Consider the following 23583-nt stretch of genomic DNA (forward strand, 5'->3'; position numbering starts at 1 on the left):
TCTCAAGTAGGTCAAGCACAGCTGAGTGCTTTTGAGTACTTGTGCACACATATCCTTTAGCAGAGCTAATGAGTGTAATCATTAATAAAGGCAAAGCCTGTATGGACACGTGGTTACATAGTAAATAAGGTAAAAATTCTAAATATATAATTTACACACCAAGTTAGTGCTTTTTAAGTCACTAAAGGTTACACACATGCACAATTATGTCAGTATATAGAAATTCCTTATATATTAAGGTCTTGCAAAACACATTAAAAAGGTATCTTCCTGCATTAAGAAACTAAAGATTGCTCCACAGAAAAATAAATTTGTTATTTATTAAAAATCCTGTAGAGACTGAAGCTTTGGGCTTATTAATGCACACTTACAGCCAGCATTTCTGCTTCCAAGAGAGTCCTGTACTGCATGCTGCTGGTGGCATCCACGTGGAGGAGCTGCCCTTTAATTGTAGGTGAATAGCCTGGCAAATAAAAGTTACCAAATGATCGTTCAGACACAAGAGTTATACCTATATTTAAACATTTTTTACCAGCGACTTCAGCAGTCCACTACCAAGAAGTACTCTGATGGATATTTGCCTTAATGTCTTGCAGTGAACTGTACAAGGAAGTATTTTTGTTCCTTTCCTTAGGAATATACATCTCAAGATTACGAAGGAAAAACACTAAAATACATTGTCACACACAGGAATTAACTGTTCAGGAAAAACAGTAGGGAAACAAATCAGGCTTAGCCTTAACTCACCATTTTCACCCACTGTCATGGGAATATTTATTTCCAAATAGGATCCTGCACCAACATTTACATGTACAGCGTTCGTTTCCTGTATTGCAAGAAAGCACAACAGTCCAAATGTGATTTCTAGGTTTATTTATGCCTCTGGCTGTCATTGTCCACACCTGGACTAAAGCACCTGATGAATAAAGTCTTTCTTGCCTTCAGAAAAATCACTAATGAACTAACAATACATATTGATACAAAATAACACCTTTTTTAGGTTTAACAAATGCTGACTGAAGTCCAGTTAGAGAAACAGCATAAAATACTCTGATCCAAGGCCTGGGAGGACAGACTAATTTACATGTCTAACACTACAATTCCAACCCTTTCAGTCCCCCCAACAAAAGAACAAAACAGAGATACAATGAAGTGATGCTGTACCCCATTTAGAAAAGTAGCAACAAGTAGAAGAAAAATCCCAATTCCTACACATAAAAGTTTTGTTCCCCTTAATGTCATCTCTTCATTCAGTATCAGAAGAAACTGGTTTTTTATCTATCATTATGGTGAGCTTCATCAGAATTTAAGATTGCACAAGACATGTCCAAATAATGAAGCCCCAAGACTGCAGGAGCTGGCATGGCTTAAGATGTACCTTTAAAGCTTAAAAGAAACTTAAAGTAATGCCTCTAGCTCATAATTATAAAAAACTAAGATAAAAATCACCCAGCTTTTAAAACCATAGTTCTGTAATAAAGACCTGAGACAAGTAAAACTGTGCATAAGCAGAAAGCACAGTGCAACCACAGCAGACAAGTCAATTTCTTGATAAAGTTTCACTATTTACCCTGTTCTTGGTAAAAAGCAAATCAATGGTGGCATCTGCGATGATATTCATTCGCAGCTCAAAAGCAAGGATCTGTCTTGGTTTCCCAGGCTGAGCAATTTCTGAGACTTTCATAACTTGGTAGTCTGGTGGGAAGAAAAACTTCCACAAGCAATCCCTAGTGAAGAAGAATAAAAAAAAAAAACCTGTTTTTGTTCTCAGAAAAAAATACATATGTATATTTGTGCATCTACTTGGTTCATTTAACTATCTTCCAACTAAAGAACTGAATCTTTAGACAACCAGTGGATGTGATAAGGAAGAATGTTTGTTGAATATCTTCATCATTCCAACTTCATCTTCAAACTCATTATTGAAATCTCTAAAAGTGTCAGTGGTAAGAAGTTAAAATGTATGGCTTTTGTCTATAAGTTAATTCAGGAGGCAAACAAACCATGCTTTTCTTTTTATTCCTAATCCTTAGTTTCTAAAAATCTGTTACAAAAACATAGCAGCAAGTCACCTATTTATTCTTCAGTTTGTGCATAAATAATTGATGCAAGCCCAGAAATAAAGAAAATACAAAACTTCAGGACCTCAGAATGGAAACCACATTTCTACAGATTTACAGCTGAACAGGCCATGAAATACTTGACAGAAAAGGCAGGGTGATGAAGCACAGACAGCAGAGATTACACAGGTCTCAAGGAGGTGGAATTCCCTCCTGCACCCAGCACTTGGCTATTGTAGCAGCTTAAAAGTTTCCAAACTTTTTTTTTTTTGCATCCACAGGAGGATGCAAAAGTGTTCCTAGTATGTATCTAGGAACTCTATCTCTAAACTGCTCTCTGCACTAAACTGCTTTCTACTGAGCCAGTTAAGATTATAAAAGGCATTCCATTATAGGGCAAGCTTTATTTGGAGTATTAGAAGTATCATTAATGATTCACTGACCTCGTATTTCTAGCAAAGGGTTCTAGAAAGCGACATTTTCTCTTAAATGAACTATCATATCTAATGACTACTCTTTGGGCTGCCATCCTCACACTCCTGAGAGACAGGAAATCATAACAGTTTCACAGGAGAATTAGTGAAGGCCAAGTACCAGCCTGTAATTAACAGGGGAAAAGAGGGAAAGCACTGATTATGTCACTTGGGCTTAATAGTCCTTCACTCTCTAAACAATCCTACTGTCCTCACCAGAAATGCTCATGTGCAAAACACACAGGACCAAGTGAAGAACAATACAACTCTAGCCTAATATTTTGTATTAAAATAGCTAGATAATAAATACTTTGGAGATAACATCAAGCAGCTGATTATGCTAAGCAAGGCTAAATTATTCCTCCCTCATTATTTTCATAGCCAGATTTCTGCTTCCCTAAAATTTCCTCATCAATATGCAGTTTATTCCCACATTAAGAGAAGCTTGATAAATCTAAAGGTCACCAATTAACAAGTTAAACCTTTTACTTGATAAACAGTAAAAATACCTTGCTTACAAAAAGATAACATAATCTAATGATTTAATAATGAGAGTAATCCTAACTTTTGAAGGCCAACAAGCTAAACCCCAGTGGCTTTACTAATCTTAAACCATTGTGGCAGGACTCTTCTTTCAGGCTTGGTCTGCCCTAAAACACACAAATAGAAGTCTGAGCAATCACACAATGGAAACTTGAGGAAGTTCTCTCAGTAATATTGGGTATTAAGATGAAAGCTGTAAATTGTGGTCATACCTCTGCCTATCAGCCCAAGGCCCGTAGTTGAAGTCTGTCCCTTTTCCACACACAATGTCCAAACCCCAGCATGGTGGCAGGTCCTGTAATTTGCTGTCTTCGTTGCTGGCTTCTCCATCATTACTCTCCTCTGTCTCCTCTGGTACAAGACCTGTATTACATAAAATAATAAACACATTACTAAAGGAAGCTGTTTAAAATTAGCATGAGAAATGTTTGCTTAAGCACAAGGCAAAGTGTCTTCATGTCAGTTTTATTTGAGAGCACTACAGTATGTAAATATCAAGACACAATTCAATGCAGACTTCAGGTGGAAGGCCAAGAAATATGACCAAAAATGATCCAATGCCACATATTGTACAACTGTAGACACCATTGCCAAATGTGTTGCCTTTGTTCAAAATTCAGGCAATACTTCAAGGGCAGTCAGAGCAAGAGCATATTTATGATACCTCTATTGGCTCCAAAACATTCCATTAGGTCTCTTAGCATACAGATTTTTCACCTTTAAAAAAAAATTATCTATCTTTGTATTGAACAGATTGTACCTGGTTCATCCATATAGTAATAGATATCAACATCATTGGACTGCATTACAACAAAACCTTCACCCATCAGCCTTGGTGGTCTGCAGGGAAAGAGTGAAGAGATGAAGAGTAAAAATCCACACACCAAGAGTGATCTCTGTGAATTCAAGTCATTTTAAATGCAGCATATTAAGCATAATGGATTTGCATAATAATTTGAGGAAAAAACCAAACCATTGATCATATTGTTGCTATTATTGTAACTATTACATTAAAAAACTTAAAAGTCCAGTTAACTCAAGCAGGAAGCTACCAGGTTCTTCTCCACAAGGGTATTTCTCAGGTATTTTAACCACAAGTAACTACAGAAGTTTTACTTTCAGGTTTCTTTCAGTCAAGAGTTCCTTTCTCCTTGTCCTATATTGTTCTTTCACCTGCTAATTGTTTTCTTACTAAAATAGCCCTCTACACCGAAGGGACAAGACTTTCAGTAATTAGACCATTAGTTAATAAAAAAAAAAGAAGAAAAAAGCTGTTCCGCCTCAATAACACTTCCCTCAATATTAAAAGATCTAAGTGATAAACCTATAAGATTAAACATTTCTCCTATTATATGGGAATATTACAATCCCTTTCCCACATTAATTTACATATTAATAATTCTGGTTTTACTGCAGAAGACACTATTGAAGCTTCTCAGTCACTTTCATAAACTATCATTTCTTGACAAAAAAAGACAATTCCTATGACTGTTTAAGCGTGTGACCTGTCAGAGCACATAGCCCATTTTACCACAGCTCATTTTCAAAGGCAGGAAACATTGGAAAACATGGAAGACAGCAGATGTAGAAATCATGCACTGACAGAAACTATTCAAAAGCAACACAGCAGGAACCTTAAAACTAAGTTTACTTTGCAAGTAATGACAGCAACAAAAAACCAAATACTTTAACACAAACTAGATACTGGCAATAAATTGAGATTATTATTATAATTTTAAAATATTCCCTAGTATCTATCCTATCACCTTGAGCCTGCTGCCTCCAAACTTCTGCTTTAATTTGCTTTTCCTAGCACCATTTCTTTCTTTTCTTGAATTTCTGAGGACTTATTTGCAAAGAGCAATAAAAGTGTTGAGATGGATGTTTGTAAAACAAAATGTCAGTTTCCAAGGTGAAATGTCGATGTTTGTATTGATTTGTCAGTCTATTACAAATCTCATCAAGTCACTTGGCTGTTTTTTATATATTCACTGCCTACAGGAATTTATGCAAGTTAAAACACCCAGCTTAAATTTTAAGCCAAAGCAGTATAAGAGGGCAGGGTCTAAAGAGTCAAACATCCTCCATTTCCAGGGAATTGGGTAATTTCTTGAATTTGCCCAGTAAATTAGAGCACATATTGTACACAGATGCCATCCTTCAGCCATCAGGAGCTGCAGAAATGGTAAGAGCATAAAAAGCAAATACTTAGAGGAAGCAGGAGGAAAAGCTAATAGTTTGATCCTATTTTGTTTTAATCTTGTTTGTTTTCAATATTAGCTGCAGAAATTTCCTTTGTTGTCATGTTGGAAGAGTAAGATTCTGTGCACAGCCACAGAATGTTCTTTGAAAAAACATAAAGCCATGTTACAAGCAGCAGTATTTGGCTGATAAAAAGCCAGCTGAGGTACAAATGATGACCAGTTTATTGTATTACTTCATGCAAGCACTCGAGCTTGTGTTTGACTTCCTTCAGTTTGTTCAAGCTGTCTAGCCCTGCTTATGCAGAATACACAGAGGTAAAAGGATAAGCAATCTGTCTTTAAAGTATTACACAGCTTTTGCCCAGTTCAGAGTTTTTATTAGTATTTCCTAAACCATGAATCAGCTTTACAAAAGTCAACACCTTAAACTATGCATTTCAGCTAGAAATTCAGTGGTGGCAAAACCTGCGTACAGCCCTTGTACCTGAGAGAAGGAAAAAGATCTTGGACACAGGATGCCACATCCCTGGAAACATTTAAGGCCAGGTGGGATGGGGGCTCTGAGCAGTCTCATCTGGTTGAAGATGCTCATTGCAGAGGGTTTGAACTAGATAGCCTTCAAAGAAACCTTTCCAACCCAAACTATTCTATGATTCTATGTTTGATAGTAGAGCAGAACACACAAAACCCACAAACCTAGAACAACACAGAAAACCAGTGCTTTTCTCCATAAATGCAATTTGTTCAAAGATCCAAAATCAAAAATCTTCAGAGTGGTAACAAATGGCAACTGTCTAAACACACTGAGTAAAATAAAGACATTGAAGTGCAACAAACATTATCTTCTCTGTGTTCCTAAAACAAATAATAAAACAATATGGATACAAAAATACCCCAAACTTACTCATCATTTTGAAGACCAACATATCTTGGACTTGGAACCAGCATGACTCGAACATTTTCCAATTTTCCCTTCACAATGTGCATGAACTGATCAAGGTGGCTTGAAGGTGGTTTTGTGGTGTATGTCAAAAAGGCATCATCAAAATTAATGCAAAGTGTTTGGGGCTGATAATGATTCCCAAATGCCAAGCGACCCTAAATCAAAAAGCAAACACAGTAACTCACTGGTAATCACTGATCTCTTATATTTACATATCTATTTACACCGATCTCTTACATTTAAGTATTTATCTACCTATAAAAAGTCAGTTGAACCAGCCCTGGGCAAATGAAGAACATGAACACAAGTCCTGGCCATAACCTGCAGATATCTACAAATATTATAATACAATACAAATACCTTATAGTTTAATCTCTGAATTTTTTTTCTATTATCTCAATAACAGTTGACCTGATTCTTTTTTGCTGTTGTTGTTTTGGGTTGAGGTGGGGTGTGGTTTCGGGATGTAACATCAACTTTTAAACAATGTGTCCAAATATCCCTAGTAAAACATACAGAAAAAAAAAAAAAGAAACCAACCCCAAACACCTGCCAAAAAATCAGCACACCCCATACTGTACAACACCCACAATTTAATTACTTGGTGATATTCTGGAAGTCATTACTAAGCCTAAGGCATGAGTATTTCCCAGAAGTTAGAACATAACTGTGTTTCCACCAGCACCAGCAGGATTTGTGACTATGTCAGGGGAGTGCCGATGATGCAATTTTAACTTCTTCCAAGCACAAAGGCAAAGAAAAACTTTAAATAGAATGTGTAAGAAAAATGAATGGAAAGTGTCATTTTTTAAGCAAATACCGATAAATAGATTCCTTATAAGGATCTTTTCACTCACCGTGCTCACATTGACTTTAATGACTGGAATAAGTGACCTCCATGAAGAAGAGGGGTCTTGAGATTCTGCTTTTACTTTAACACTAAATTATAAAAAAGAAAAAAAGGGGGTTATTATTTTGTATTTTCTGCAGAAGAATCAACCAAATAACCAAATGTTTTTTCTAGAGGTCTTCAGGACACAGATCTTAGGGAACATTCCTTTCTCAGAAGGGTGCCTCTTGCAAAGGACCTGCTAGCAGACAACTTGCCAGGCTTCCCAAGCCTGGGAGAACAGCAGGAAGCACATGGAGCTACACCTTGGTGCTGACACAGGTAGGAAACAAGCATGCCTTGTTTAACTCAGAGCAATAGTTAAATAAATTTTCCTCAGAGGATCCTGGCCTGTTCTAAATACTGCTGTTTAGGCACGGGAATTTTCATTTCCCAAGACACATCCTCCTCACATCCTTCCTGCGCCTGTCAATAAGGGCTTAAGACAAAAACACAACGAGACTGGCTGGGAGGCAGAGCCCTTACTCAAACTCACCACTGCCACAGCACCCTGCAGCTGCCCACTCTGAAATTTAACAACTGGCCAGCAGCAGTGGCAGGACTCAAGTCTCATTAGATCCTCTCTGCTCCTGACAGTAAATCAGCCTGGTGAGGTCCTTCCCAAAGACAGGCTGATTATTGAACATCTGACTGCACTGCACATAAGCCATGTAAAACTCCTTCAATTTCTACACCATGTTTTCTGGGATAGCCCAAAAAGAGGAATTAATAGAAGACAGTTTGTGTAGCTGTACACAAGACCATAGAGATCCTCACATTTTGCCTATTCAATGTCTTGAGCAGCTGTTACTTCTACTGAGCAAAACCATTATTATTCTGCCAGCATAATCCTCTTCAACACATGCTTCCTCTCCACACTGTATTTCAAATAGATTTTTCAGCCTGTCTCTGATCATTAAACAAAAGTTCTTGGTTTGTTTGGCTGTGTTTTTTAATTATTACTGGTAGGAAATCTGAGGAAAGGAAAAAGATTCAGACTGTCAGGCTTGTCAGTGCAATTTCTCTCTGTTGTGCTTCACTCATTTGGCCTCCAGAGAACATGTTAACAAAACATTCCCCAATTAGTTCAGCACTTTGCAGAACAAAGCATAACAAAAGAGCAAAATTAATAATTATTTACCTTTCAAGATTGGCGTGTGTTCTCTGCCTCCCATTTACTTGTGCTCTCTCATCATCTTTCTTTGATGGAATTATTGTGGGATCCAAGCCAAACAGCTCTTGAAGTTGTCCATAAAGCTCAGAGCGGTTATACACGTGAAATTCAAAGTCATTCACCATAATATACAGTCGAGTTTCTGCCTTTGGATCTAACCAAATAGGAGGGAAAGAGGTTCTAATTCTATTTAAACATTCCCTTGGAATATTTACAGTTTCTCAAATATGCACATTTTGCAAAACCAATCCACACAGTACTGAACAGCTGCTGAAGTACATATTAAAAAGCAGTAAAAAACTCCACAAAATAATTACAGCATTCTAAGCAAATCAGTAAAACTTGGCAAATAAGACAGCTGCCTACAAAATATTAAATCTTAAAGACATTTCACCCCTAGGTCACAGTCCAAAAATAAATCCAGACAGAAAATGCACAAAATGGTAAATGAAGTTTTTCAGTCTCATGTATGAAAACAAATAAACAAATATCCCTCTTGATGCATAGAACAGAAACCTAAGCAAAAACTTCTGCTTTTTAGCACAAATATCACTGAGATCAATTCTATCTCAAAACCTAAATGGTTTTCTAGTCAAGCTCCCTGGTACAGCATGCCTGAAGTGGGAAAAAGATTTCTTTTATAGAGAAACAGAAAACACTAATATGCAGAACTAACCAGATGATACTCATTTTGCACAATCAGTCAACATTCTCACAAATTTAAGATTTTAACTGTTATATCAGCTTGGCTCTCTGATCCTTAAAATCTGTTTTAACATCTGCTGATCATATAGAGAGCTGATTGTGACACACTTTGACATACTTTTGCCTCAGAAAGTGTGACCTAATTATGCAGTTAATGTGAGGGAAAAGCTTGCACCACTTCCCCCTAATTACCCAGTTGAAAGAGTGCCCATTACACATTGACTCAAGAGACCTGAGCTGCTCTAAAAACCTCATCTGGTCTTTCTAAGTCAAACAGATTTCAGGCAGCTGAAGAATCAATGGTTATTACAGCAGTTCCCAAGATGCAAATCAGAGGGTACAAACTGAAGGCAGCATTTCCCAAAGACAAGAGAAACTAAAACTCGGAGCAAACATTTGTGGTCAGGGTCAAAAGAAGAAATGCAGATGCCCAAGAACCAAGGTTTAGAGGTATCTGCTGGATTAAATGCACCCAGATTGATAAAAAACTCCTCTGTCCCTCAAAATCACACATCTCTGCAACACTGTCCCAACAACAACCAACTCCTTCTTCATCACACCTAAAGCACCAGAAATTTCCATATAGTTACAGAAATATAGACATATAGAAAGTAAGTATCCAGAACACATTGACATCACAGGTTTCTTGAATAGGAGACAGAGAAAAGTTAATGAGTCAGCTTCAGTTCCTTCCTGTTTCCATAAAAGCACCATCAAATCCATTTGTTGCAAACCTTAACTTTCATCAATAAGAATCAGGCAAAGAATGACGCGGACAAAGATTGGGATACACAATTGCTCACCCAGGAGATCTCAGCAGCATCAAGAACACAAATAAATGTAATTTTTCAATTCCTGGATGCAAGCATTAGACTTGATTTACTAAATGAAATCATATGTACTAATTCGTTTCTTTAAAGGGAATTTAAAGTGACAGGTATATCTTTTTCCTAACAACAAAAATAAGGTTTGACCTCCGCACATCAATTTGGATGGCTAAAACACTTTTGGAAAAGAAAAGGGGCAAGGAAAGAGACAAGCAAATCTGAATGTCATGATACCAAATGATTCAAAGAAGCATTTACGTAGGTTATGTACAACTACCAGATTGTTTCACAATGTGAAAATTGATAATGGGCTGTGGCACCTAAGCCAAGTCATTGGGGTGTGCCCTATCCACAACATGATCCTCCAGCTTTTATTCCTAAACCATTTGCATTTCCTAAGTATATACAAAACCTCAAGTCACAGCATGACTTAACACTTAAAGAGCACTTTAGTCATGTTACTTTTTTTGTCAGACCTGGACACCTCTAACTTCTGTGGTTACTTGGATTATTTGTCCACTGATCACATGGCCTTAAATGCCAGGAGGAAACACTAAAGCCTTGCAATTGCCAAGCAAAAATGCCACCATAGAGAACAGGCAACCACATTCACTGCATTAAATTTAATTCATTTTTTCATTCTCTGAGCCACTAGAGAAATATGTTTTAACTAGCAGATGAAGACAATCCTATGAAAACCCGATGGACAGTAACTCATGGTTGGCAAAATCTAATTAACTCTAAGACTGAGTTCCACTTCTTGAATGACTTTTTTATCATATAATGAATTTAACTTGTGCCCTACCACCTCAGAGGGTGAGCAGTGCCTCAGTAAATAGAAATGAGCAGCTCTTCCAAACTCATATCACTGCCCAAAGTGATATGAGTGCATTCACTGACTGGTTTTGCATGCAGTACTGCTGCCACTGCTGAGTTGGTACTGACACAGCAACAGCTCCATGAGCTTGCTGACAAGTTGAAGAGGCTTCACACCAGCAGAAGCCACTTCCAAAGGCAAGCTGGGGGAAAAAAACCCTCCAAAGTTCAATGACCGTCTCAATTAGCATACTCATCTGTAGATCGCTGACATTTCTGGACCTCCTTGAATGAGCAATGGAGCTGTGATGGCTCCAAAAGTCAAGAGAAGCAGGACCCAAGTCTCATTCAACAAGATTCTAATCTTATAAATGATTAGGCATACAGGCCCAGGCTACTTATGCTTTCTCTCTGTGTTTTCTGCAGATAGAATTAATCTCTTGCATCTGTGTTAATCATCCATCTTCAGCCAGAGATAAGGAAGAAAAATGTTTTTTTTTTATACTTCCCCACTTCTGTAACCACAGATATCATCAATACACAGGCTTGTCAAATACTAAAAGGACATCCCTTACTGAAACACTTCAGCTAAAATACTGAAAGCACAACACTCACTGAAACTCAGAAACTAAAATCACTTGCAGAACATAAGATATCTCTATTCATCATAGTTATCAACTTCAATACAGAGACAATTATGCTTGGACTCCAGCTAATGAAGGTTACTATTAAGATTAATGGTTTGTGTCAGGAAGGGTTCATGTCCCCAATAATGAATCCTGTATTTATTTCATCTCCTCTGCAACCAGTGAACAAATCCATATCTTCTGAGGATCCAGAGTACTTCAGGTACACATTAACAAAGCAATTGCATGTCTGTGACTGCGCAAAGGAAATGTGTTTCTGTAGGCTACCTGTAAATTTAAACTTTGAAACCTTTTAGGGAAACTTACCGTGCTGCTTCTGCTTAGGGTTGTACATCTTCCACCAGCGAAAAATGATAAATCCATCTTGAATTCTAAATCAAATAATTTGGAATAAAACAGAAGTTGAGAGACCTACAATCCTACATCCTACATGCAGTTTGTGCAGAGATCTGCAGCTGAGGCAGTCTACAAGCAACAGGAAATCACAAAGCATTACAGCACACTGTGTTACACAATTCCTGCTTTAGCTGAAACACAAAACCCCATATCCATTGCCTCCTCAAGGCTTTCCAAACATGACAGCAAGAATCAAAACTACAAGCTATTTGCTGGTGTTCAGGTCACAAAACAAATTATTCTGAATCTCAGTAAGTAAATACCAGCTATTGGCCAACATAAATCTTCCATATTTAAGAGCAAGACCATGAAGGAGTCAAAGACATAAATGAAAACACAATTCTCCTTCACACTCCAAAGTGGTTTATTTGACAAATATGAAAGACAACTACCATCTTATCCAGCATTCACTTCCATATGATAAAGCTAAAGCAGCAAATGAACTCCCAAGTATGTAGGAGTGTTAAATACTAGCACCAAAAGAGACAGTCTAACACTTACAAATAGACTGCTCATTTGGAAAACCACATTTTGATTTGTGCTATTTAGACCTGTATTTAAAATACTTATTTAGGAGGGGGACTTGCTTGGAAATCTGTACCTGATGGACATGTCCTCTGTGATGAAATAGATTTCACGCACCATGACTTTTCCAGACAGCACAGAAAATGAAAAGGAGCCTAATTATAAAAAAAAAAAAAAAAAAGAAAAGAAAAGCTTATTACTATAAAGCTGTTGATTTTGTGAACAGAGAGAATGCAGCATTCAATTATCTGAACTGGGTTAACTGGATATCTTGAGTTCCCTTTTTGAAGGGAAATCACATATTCACAACACAAAGTACATAAATAAGGGATACTGGGTTTGGCACCACCCAACAATACAACCAAACCCCTGAGGTACTCAGGGGTCACTCAGAAACATTCAGGTGCCTTGTAAATCTCAAAAGAATTAGAAAAGCTGTTTAGAACATTTAGAATCTCAAGTCATTGTGTGCAAGACCATAATCAGAGGGACTAAGACTCCTGGTTGACTGTTTTAAAAAATTTTAAATGGCTGTAAGGATTTTGGTCCAATTGTTATGACAAATTATGTTTACAGCAAGAAGGATTAATAAATATGAAAAGACCAGCAGGTAATGCAGTGGCCCAGATTTTTCCTAAGGCTTTTCACCTCACTCACAAAAAGTACAACAAAATTTAAAGGAAAAAAAAAAAACCAAAAAACAAAAACCAAAAAATCCAAAATCAACATTAAACAACTGAAACGAAGCAGTAAATAATGGGATTTTATTAACATTAGGTTCTACTCACAGATGAGGTTCATAAAGAATACCACATATTTAGCCAGCCATATCAGCTGTCCCTACCTAATGGCAATTTCACAGAGAAATTTTAATAAAAGCCTGTAGATCAAGTGTAGCAGCCAGTAAGTACTTCATCTATTTTGCTCTTCAAAAAGGCTGGATTTGAACATGGTTTGGAATACAGTTCTTAGGTTCTTGAGGATATAAGCAAGTGAATTGCAAGGGTGTCTGTGGCAGGCCAAGCATGAGTGGGACTTGTTGGTTTTAAGTTTCCACTACATTTATGATGTATAGCTGCAGAAAAAGTCCAGAACGGAAGTTATTGCTATTCTGTGAAGCAGACAGAGAAAGGCAGAGAAGTAAATGAAAGAAAATTAGAAGTGTGATCAGTGAGGTTGTGGGCTACAGCCCTCTGTGACTCAGCACCAGGTATTTTTGTAAGTGGGTGAGTGCCCAAGTGATTTGTACTGACCCGTTTTTATTGAAAAAAGTTTAAAATATTTTAATAAAAAGTTAATGGATTTTGATGCAAAATGTTCTAGCCAGTATCCATTCTACATATTCTAGTCTCAGTATGGCTCAACCTGTGATTAGTTGTTCTGACAGCTTATTTAGAAAGCAAAGGCAGTGCTTCAACAGTGACTCAAGGCTTGAGTCTCTGCTTTGAATCCACTGAATGTTTTCAAATCACTAACAAAGGAACACTGAGTTTACTTCAAGTTTTTAGCAAACTGAGGTATGATAAAAAGCAGCAGACAAAGAGTGGCATTACATTAATCATAACTTACCAATATGGATGTAGCCATGTTTATATAATCTGTTAAGAACCAACGTTAAAATGAGTCCAATGTTCCGGGAATTATAATAAGTTAGGTAGATAATCCATCCGCAGGACAATATTGTTGCTGTTGAAAGATTACAATGAATTAAAGCATTTTTTAAAGTGCACTGACCCAGATAAAAAACCTTACCTATTAGGACTATGAGGCATAGTAGTGTTCTTCCTGCTCTCCAAAAAATTTGAAACTGATGGGACACTTTAATGGGTGTTTTCAGAGAGATGGTATGAGAAGGGTGTGAAGAGATGGGGGGAAAAGGGAAAAAGGGAAGTCCAGAAAAATACACATTCTTCACTGCTCTTCCATTTCCCAATATAAAAAAAACCTGTCCTCCCAGAGGACCTGCAGAAGGCACCACATTATTTTATTATATCACTTATCATCTAAGCATTAGATTTTATAGATTGAATTGTAACATGTATTGTCCCACATGGACATTTATTTCAGAACACCCTAAACAACCCCAATACCACCAAAGTCATACTACATACCGTCCCTACTCTTCTCCAAACTCTGAACTGTAACTTAAATTTCTAGTCTTTCATATATTATCACAGGAAACAGTATAATTTGCAAAACCATTTCCTACGATGCTGCCTCCTGAGAGAAATGTACCAGCCTTTGGATTAGCAGAAATACCTCAACAGTTCAAGCATGGAATTTGATAGGGAAAAAAGGAAATAGCAATCCAATGAGAAACAAGATTTAAAAAAAAAAAAATTAGGTCTGCTAATCCCCAAAGTAATTTTTACTTTAGTTGATTAAGAGCTAGTAACCTATTTCTAATTACAAGGGTTCTCTAAGCTTCCAGAAGGACAAACCCAAAAGGAACGGAACTGCCAAGGAATGGACCAGTTCTAATTCACCTTACTGATAATTACCATTCTGTTTCACCCAAAGCAGAGTAAGGAAAAAACCTGAACTTTGTAACAGAATTTTTTAATTTATGCTAAAAATGGAAAAAAAATATGGAAAATCTAAAGTGCAGAAACGCATAGGAGAATGGCACCTTAACTTTGAAGAGAGTTCAGATAATTACTAAAAAAAAAAAAAAACCAGAAAAAAATTACAAAAACTATATGTTCTTCCACTGTTTCTTTATTTTTTTTTTCAGTAGGATACTCCATTGCTTCATAACAATACTTTGTTGAAATAGAAAGAGAATGTGAAAATTACTCCCATGACTTTTGTCATTTCCTTACTAGAAAATGGATCCAGTGTGACCAAAATTCAAGCAGCTCTTACCCTTGGGCAATAAGCTGCTTGACACATTAAGCAAATCAAATCTGTGCAGGTGATCACACAGGAAAGAGCACAGAGGCTGGAATCTACATCCCAGGAAAGAAACTCCAGCTGGCATTAAGGGCAAGCACACTCCAAGGACAGTGCTCACCTCCCCCACTTTCAGGTGAGTAAGCTCCTCCCTGCTGGTCCTCTGTAGGGAGGGACAAAGGTGGGATGACTCACACTCTGAGGGTCCATGGGCCTTAATTTGAGGTTAAAGTTCAACTTGGCATTGCTAGATGGCTGCAGTCAAGAAGGTGCCCTCTCAAGGTGAAACATACTGAGAAAAATTGGGAAACCAGCACACTTTCCAGTCCTGATCCATTGCCTTCAGCACTGGACTCACCTCTGCCAGAAACTGTATACTTTTTCTTCATCAAATCCCATAAACTTCATTAATTTCATTATTATATTCTTGAATTTTGAAGCCTCTGCAGTGAAGCCAAGTTTCAGAAATTGCATTTCCAAAGTTTTACTGCATGTGATTTTTAGAAATTATTCCGAAAGTGAGCAACAGCTCTTTGAGGAGCATGTTCATTTCTGGAATTCATCACCTTTTACTGAGACCGACAGTTAGCTGTTTCAGCATTCAGGAGAGGAAAACACTGGTATCTTTTTATGTTTTCTTATAACAGGATGCCACAGGTCAGCAGATAAAAGCAAAGGAGGAAACGCTGGCTCAAGCTGGGTCAGTTAATAAACACCACTCCAATGTGTTTCTATGCAAGCCTCATAACAGGAAGCAAGTCAAAGCTTTTGAAGACAAAATTTTCAGATCTATTTGCATCTGTTCCACTTTTTACCATGAGCTACTACCAGTGACTTCCCCTATTTTCATCTTGACTACACAGAGAACTCTATGTTGAGTACAAACTTTGCATTTCAACACACTAAAAGTGAAAGAGAGAGCATACAGTAAGCACCCGCAAATAATTTATCTATGTCCTTTCTATTTAATTTGACCTACTGAAAAATAATTCCAGTATGTCAATAGCCAATAGACTTGAACTTGAATAGTGAAAGTGAAAAAATGAAGTTTTTCATTCTGTGTGGTTGCCCCTCACTCCAAGACCAAAAGTCAAGGCTGGAAAGCAGACATTATCTAATTATCTACCTTTGGAAAAGTCTAAAGTCATTGGACACTTTCAGTATTGTTATATGGACCCAAGTACAACTTCATATTTATTTTGCTGTCCTTGATCCACTTGTTTCTAGATTAAGAAAATAAAAATACCTACACGTATATAAGCAATAGTACTTAAAAAAAAAAAAAAAAAAAATCAGCATACCTAAATCAGGCATGTTTACAAATCCAGCTCATAACTGATTAAATGACAGCTTGGCTTAAAGGCTCATTGTGGAACACAATTTAGTCTGGAAGCTGTGTCATTAACTATAGTAGTCCTTAGATCACTTTCCAAACTACAGCAGATTAAATGGCAAGTAGGCACATACTGGCAAAAGGAAGTTATTGTAGCTGACTGTCATGCTAATCCTTTGTTATGATATCATAAAAGAAATTTAACCAAAACAGAAGAGTTAACCTTACCTACTAACAGCCAAACCACGTTGGAGTCATGCTCTGTCAGGAAATCTTCCAGCTGCGTGATACTTGGGACAAAACTATCATTTTTTCTTTGATCCATTGCTACGCTGTTTTTGCACCAGCACCTATAGAACTGAAGGAAAAAGAAAACCATTCCAAAACTGAAATGAGTAACAAGCATGGTACAGTTTGGAAAAAATGGACTATGTACCACCTTAAATCATCTCCAGCAGTCTGTTTCACACAAATACAAAGTTACTTGTTTTATTCCTTCAATAACAACTTCATGACTCTCAGCCACCTCTTCTACTCCAGACCTCCAGAAACACTTTCACTCATCTCTACTGGAACAGTTTCCAGGCACAAGACTGCCTCAAACTACATATCAACAAAATACCAAAATATGCTTTCCATATTTAGTACCCTGAATGCCCTGTAGAGCATACGAAAGCAAATAAATGTCTAAAACTGTTGTGCCACAGCAGTAAGTCAAAAGGCAACTGAACATACAAGTAAAAATGAGGCCATATTAAGCTTACTAACATGCAAAAATATAACATGTGACTAAACCGCTGCCCTTGCAGAAGGTAAGGCAAAAGGAGACACTTCTAGGAGTTACAGAGAATTCCCCAAAGCCCCTGATCTGCTGTGTCCATAATTCTGCTTAAGCGTGGATTTGTATCATTCTGTTAAAACTGTCTGGTTGAACTGTTATAGAGAACAGAAACCCAGTCCTTATGAACTTGCACACTTCTTCAAATCACCCAAAAATCACCTTGCAACTGGGTTTATGTTAATTAAATGTGATTAGCAGGGAGTTCCTCAACTCAGCAACATCTGTAATTATACAGCAGTATTTTTGTTGCATTAGTTTCATGTGAAGTGTTCTCCCTCGGACCTTATCTGTCAAATCTTACAAAAAAAAAAAAAAAAAAAAAGCATTCCTTCTGCTTCTTTTTTTCTTTTTTATTTTCTAACAGTTTCCAGCTCCTGGCAGCCTGTCTTGCTGACAGTATTCAACCCTCAAAAAATATGAGTTGACTTTATTCCCCTTTGTTATGAAGGCTCTGTTGGTTTTTCCATCAAGGGCTATAGAACATAAAACTAATATTGAAAAGTTCTTAGTTTTTCAGCAGCATAACAGCTTTGGAGTAGCCAGTATTTGCAAATGTTAGCAGTAAATATAACAATTGAACTGTTTCTTCATTTTAATACTCAAACTACTCTTGTTATTTTAACTGGAAGAAGTTGGGAAAAAACTGCCTTTAATGCACTTGTTTCTCCTGTTGTAACCTGAACCAACAGCCTGTGTTTAAAACAACAACAGAAGTACAGTCCCAAGAATAAGGGTTAATAATTTGTTCATTATCCCTTCTTCAAGAAGGAATAGAATGGGAAGGAAATAACATGAAAGCAGCAAACAGAAGAAAAGAAACAACAAAGAAACACAATGAACCAACACCACTTTCCAGCAGGGGTGATAAAAAAGCTACCAACTTACTCCCCTACAAGGAGGAGGAATAAGAGGAATAAACATCACACACATGCACACAGACTAAGAAAGGAGCTGTTGTTTCAGAAGGGATTTTAGAACAGCAAATTAAATCACATAATGGCACTGTGATTTGCTTTAAGACATGCACAGTACCTCAATAAAAAAGCCACATGTCAGTTTGTACGATGGAGCAGATGATGCCTCTGCAGGCAGCCTCCAGGAGACTTTAACCCCTGAATCACAGGGTGAAGAAAGTCAAAACATTTCCAGCATAAAAGGATGGAAGAACCTGTCCTCTCCCTTTCTCAATAAGGGACAACAGGGTCACTCTATTGTGACCAAGACCACCATGGAAATGCTGTCAACAGGTGAGGCTTACCTATCTATTGCCTCAACCACCAATATTTAATCTCATCAAGGAAGCAAACTATAGTGTTTTCCTAAGAAATTATGACTCAAAATCACATGATACTGAAACATGATTAAAAATCATTAAACAAGACAATGGCAAGACAACTTGGAGACTGAAAGTATTGAATCTTGATACTTAGCTACTTAAATAAAGACAGTGTTCTTTTTTTATTTTTTTTGTCATCACAATCCATAACAATAAATTGGACATACTTGCAATTTTTTCTGGGATCCATTTGCTACCTGCATGCAAATAAATTCAGGAATCCCCCATCACTCATCATGTGTCAATACAACATATTTGAGCTTGAAAGATGATCCTTTAACATCCTCACCCACTGATTTTTCTTTTTCTTTTCTTCTTTTGTTGGGATAGTCTTTGCCCTTGAACAAGTTTCTTGAGGGAGGATGCTGGCAATAAAAGTGTAAGCACCCAAAACCAGGCACTAGCACCACCTGCACTGGATGTGAGTTCTCAACACCTCAGAGGAATCAGGTGCTTAATCCACTTAGATTATTAATTACCACAATAAAAAGGGGATAGAGGCAGAGACTGAAGGAGCACACACTGTTCATAACATCCCTGCACATTTATAAGGCCCAGAGGATGAAGAGGCAGGATCTGGACCATCAGGATTGCATATATGAAGAGATCCGGTCTTTTCTGAACAGATATTTGCTACTTTCCATAACCAGCATTTTTTTCTGACCACAGTCCTGCACCTTCTAGCCCCTATACACTGTAACCACTGCTTTCAATCCTGGGCCTCGCAGCCTTCCTCTCCCATGCCCTATACACTGTATATGAATCCCGTAGGCCTCTCCTTGCCCACACTCAGCTACATTTACTCCTGTGCACAAACTTAACTTTGCCATCAGAGCAAACTGCTGCACTCTCCAGGTACTCCACAGGCTGCTGAGACTGGAATGTTTTTGTACTGCCTACTGTCTTCTCTGAAGTAAACTCTACAAGGAACTGCTCTTGCAAAGACAAGACCTGAGCGTGTGAAGCTAGCTCTTGCCAACCATGCAAATACACACAAAAAAAAAAAAAAAAAAAAAAAAAAAAAAAAAAAAGAAACAAGAGGAACAGAAACCCAGAACTTCACATTTGTATTTCTGCATTTATTTATAAACTTTTCTCAAGGTCTCTGCTCTTCTGTGATGAACAGCTCAGTCAGCATGCTGAAATGTAGTCCAAAACCATGATAAGTGTTTGGATTAATTTGCCTTCCCCCTTGCTTTATTTTTTAAACACATTTTTACTATTCATTATGTCACTTGTGGCTCTCATTTACCACCTATCACATTAATAAATACAAAATGTATTAGCTTTCTCCTGGGCAGAAGACAGGAGAAAAGAAATATTCTGTGGCACTGAGGTGACAGAACACTGATACTCATATTTTATTTTCACAGTAGTCCTTTTTGGCGTCATGTAGTTGTCTTTATTCAAATGAATATCTGAAGCAAGGAGAGATAAAGGCCAAATCCCTCATTTATGATGTCCAAACTGAAATACTAGGGGCCTGCTTTTCAGGTTATGCATGTTTAGACAGTGGCAGACAGTGGATTGCCTTAAAGACACGAGGGCTTGATTTTACTGTGAAATTGCACCTTGTGGTCAGTCAGGCTGTCTTTATAGCAAGAAGACACACTTAACAGACTTGAAAAAGTGAATTTTAATTACTTGTGTCACACATAATCCATTCTTCACGGTATTAAAAAATGCAAGGGAAGTTATAATCCTGGGGGGATGCACTTCATTTTCAGCCTGCTTCCAGTGTTACAAGCCCAATCCAATTTTCACCGCAAATATTCCATCCCTAAAATGCCAAATACTCAAAAGCAGCTGCTCCTGATCTTTACAAACTCATTTCAATCACATCAGACAGGTAAACTCATTTTAACCTCAGCCTGGCAAATTAACTCAACACCAAGAACAAACCTCTGCTTGAGCTAAGTCATTAAAAATTTACAGGAGGCATGCATATATGCAAGAGCTGGAAGGAGAGAAACCAGAAACTCGGTGACCAGAGTGCAGCCCTTGGCAGGGACAGCTGCACCCACCTGGAAAAGGTCTGTCCTGCACCTACAGCTGAGCACAAAGGCAGCAAATGTTTTACTCGGTGCCTGGGAGCATTAGGGTGATGTGGGTCTTGATCTGGGCAAGAAGAGGAGAAAGAAAAAGAAATATCTGTTTACCACATCCTTTGTAAAGTCATTTTCCTGGCACGCCCTTGTAGAGACAGCTGAATAAAAGAGGTGTCCAAAGGTGGGGGAAAAACTGGCATTTTGTATTGAGAAGAAACACTTTTAGATGGTCATGAAGTGGGTAGGAAAATAATGGACATGGCCAATTCTCTTATTATTGCTGAATTCTCAGGGGGAATAAACCAGGAGTTTAAATTTGCCAGACATATCCTTCAGATCTTCACAGAAATCCAGTGCTTATCGAATATATGTTAATTGGTGTTATTAGAGGTTAACTGCCATTCCAAGGATACTCCAACTTCTACAGCAATTACTAACCAGTGGAGTTACAATTACACCCAAAGTGACACATTAAATGACAGGAGGCAAATCCCCCGGTCTCAATAAACACACGTAGATAACATGTCTGGATGTCTCATCTCAGAAAAGAAGCCATACCTAAGGCAGCTCTTTAAAGGAAAGAAAAGGCATTTTCTGAATCACCCACTTCATCACTGCCTTTCAAAGGGTCTCCAGCACTTCTGCTATGAAATCAAGAGGTTTAGATAAGTAAATGATATTATAAAGGAGGCTCGCAAACACAGACACAATTTTCCTCTCAGGATATTCCTACACTGTCAGCACCCAGAGGCACATTAGACACATCTCACAAAACAAAAAGCTGCCAACCTTGGCGTCTGTCCCAAAAGTCTCCAGCTAGGTCAAACACTTCAAACCCATCCCAGCACAGCTTAGGAAACTCAGCTACTCTTCAGTCAACAAGCAAAGGAAAGAGGAAGGAAGAGAAGGAAAGTTGTTCTTAAAAAAAAAAAAACAAAAAAACTAAAAAAAAAAAAACCAAGGGAAGTGACAGCACATACAGAGCAATTCTGCCATAGGACACATTGCATCTCCTTCATATCTGGTACCGAATTAAAATTACCTCTGAGCTTTTTTAAGAAAACAGTGAAAAATCAGGTCTATTTCCCTCCCTGTCTGCCCATGCCTGAAGTCCCACTAGCGGTAAACTGTAAACAAAATAAACTAGAGCTTTAATTATACTAATGAAATCCTACTACAGCCTCCAGCAGAAGCAGCTCACTGAAAGCAGAGCCCAGCAGAGCCACACCTGGCTGAGCCGGTGTGTGGACAGCCTTACTCAAACAAAATTTGCACTACAGTAGCTTAGTAAATAACAGGTCAAGTTCAAAATTAATTAAATCAAAATTAAAGCATACTCAAAGGAACAGTAAGATACAAGATTATAATCATTCTCACAATAGCCTACCCAATGAGGTAGTTTTACAGCACAAGTGGTACCTTTTATTTATCTATTTTTAATAGTACATGACATGAATTTTCCTAGTAAAGAGATCAAAGATAAACTCCTGCTATGGCAACCAACATAGAGTACTTCCACTTCTAGCCTAGGAATCCCTGGCTGAATTGGGATAATTTTTTATTTAACTGTTTAAAAGTAAAAATATACTTAACTCTGCCTCCCAGACTTCTTCAGGGGAGCTAGCTCTTTTCTTGCTTACATTGCCAGGCTTTGATGCTGCAGAGGAAAAAAAGGACAAAACCAAAAAAAAAGAAACCCCCAAATCCACAAAGAGTGGAACCTAAAGGCTTACAACAGTAGAAATAATTGTGAATTTCCCTCATGGACACTCCTCAGCTTAGAGAGAAAAATAAAACTATTGTCTTTGGGGCCTTTGAGGCAAAAACTTTTTTTTCCTCCCCTTTTTTAATTTGAGTACAGCACTGTACCTTTGAAGTACTCTATGAAACTAAGTCATCTACTCCATACCTATGAATTTTTCCAGAAGTATACTTGCTCTAAATTTCTCTTTTGACACATCACCACAATTTGGGAAAAGAAGCCTTGTAGCTATATACACCATCACCCTTAATGGAACTACCTATAGGTTCACCCCAGCCTGAAGTCACCACAAAGATTTTGGGGCAGCAACAAGTGCTAGAATAAGTTATGCGAGGAGATAAGAAGTGACTAGAAGTTATTACATGTCACAGTAAACACAGAATAACTCTGCACACTGCTAACCAAACACATGAACTAACCTCTTGCCTATTTCCCACAGGATAAAATGGTGCAAAAGAGCAATCACCAAACAGCAGCTGATGCACACTTCACATGCCAAAGTTCTCTAACAGCATTCCCAAACGGGTGAGTGACTTCAGCGCACCATGAAAAGGATACAAGCTCTCCCTAAATGTGTCCATACCTTCACACAATGAGCCCAGATGATCCTCCACTATCAAAACCTACTCCTGATCACTACCAGAATGTGCAAATTCAGGCCATGACCCTAAACAAACATCCCTGAACATCCATTCAGAGCCAACTGCCTAAGTGGATGCTCAATACTGTTTTTATCAATGGCTGTTTGAATAACCTATTAACATACTTTAACAAACAAGAGGAACACTCCCTCCTCCACTGCAGTTTTTCTTCTCAGTTGCCAAAATTTTTGGCCCCACTGCTTAGCTGCTCACTACACATAAGAACCCCGGGGGGGGGGGGAGGGGAACTCCTGCACGGCCACAATAAAAAAACAAGCCAGAAGAGCAGAATTACTGGATTAAGTGACACAACAGAAGAACTCACATGGCAACAACTGTGGCCTTTTCTATATTAAACCTGATAAAGTTACACAGAGCAGCAAACTGCCAACTTAGGAAGTTTTGACAAAGTTGAGTGAAGGCTGCTGTGGAGATGCGTCTTAGGATGGCAAACTAGTCCAGACAGAGTTTGTGACTGAGATAGTTGCTACCTCCAAAAAACACCTCCACCGTGTCAGTGTTATTACA

The 23583-nt window shown here is 37.9% G+C and overlaps 1 protein-coding gene across 4 annotated transcripts in view; it reads right to left on the reverse strand.

Moving 5' to 3' along the window:
• The window catches only part of BLTP1 (bridge-like lipid transfer protein family member 1), an 86758-nt gene that overhangs the window by 62416 nt on the left and 759 nt on the right, over nt 1-23583 (reverse strand). For all 4 annotated transcript variants that reach the window (XM_021554956.2, XM_021554953.2, XM_021554951.2 and 1 more), the window contains exons 2-13: nt 16656-16785; nt 13772-13888; nt 12279-12357; nt 11588-11652; nt 8254-8440; nt 7081-7162; nt 6185-6378; nt 3837-3916; nt 3289-3439; nt 1571-1727; nt 748-826; nt 372-463 (exon numbers count right to left, since the gene is read on the reverse strand). In XM_021554956.2, coding sequence (XP_021410631.2) covers nt 372-463; nt 748-826; nt 1571-1727; nt 3289-3439; nt 3837-3916; nt 6185-6378; nt 7081-7162; nt 8254-8440; nt 11588-11652; nt 12279-12357; nt 13772-13888; nt 16656-16752 — 1380 coding nt within the window. In that variant the 5' untranslated portion in view covers nt 16753-16785. The remainder of the gene's footprint in view (nt 1-371; nt 464-747; nt 827-1570; nt 1728-3288; nt 3440-3836; nt 3917-6184; nt 6379-7080; nt 7163-8253; nt 8441-11587; nt 11653-12278; nt 12358-13771; nt 13889-16655; nt 16786-23583) is intronic.

The sequence above is a fragment of the Lonchura striata genome, chromosome 4, assembly GCF_046129695.1.
Source record: "Lonchura striata isolate bLonStr1 chromosome 4, bLonStr1.mat, whole genome shotgun sequence".
Taxonomy (NCBI): domain Eukaryota; kingdom Metazoa; phylum Chordata; class Aves; order Passeriformes; family Estrildidae; genus Lonchura; species Lonchura striata.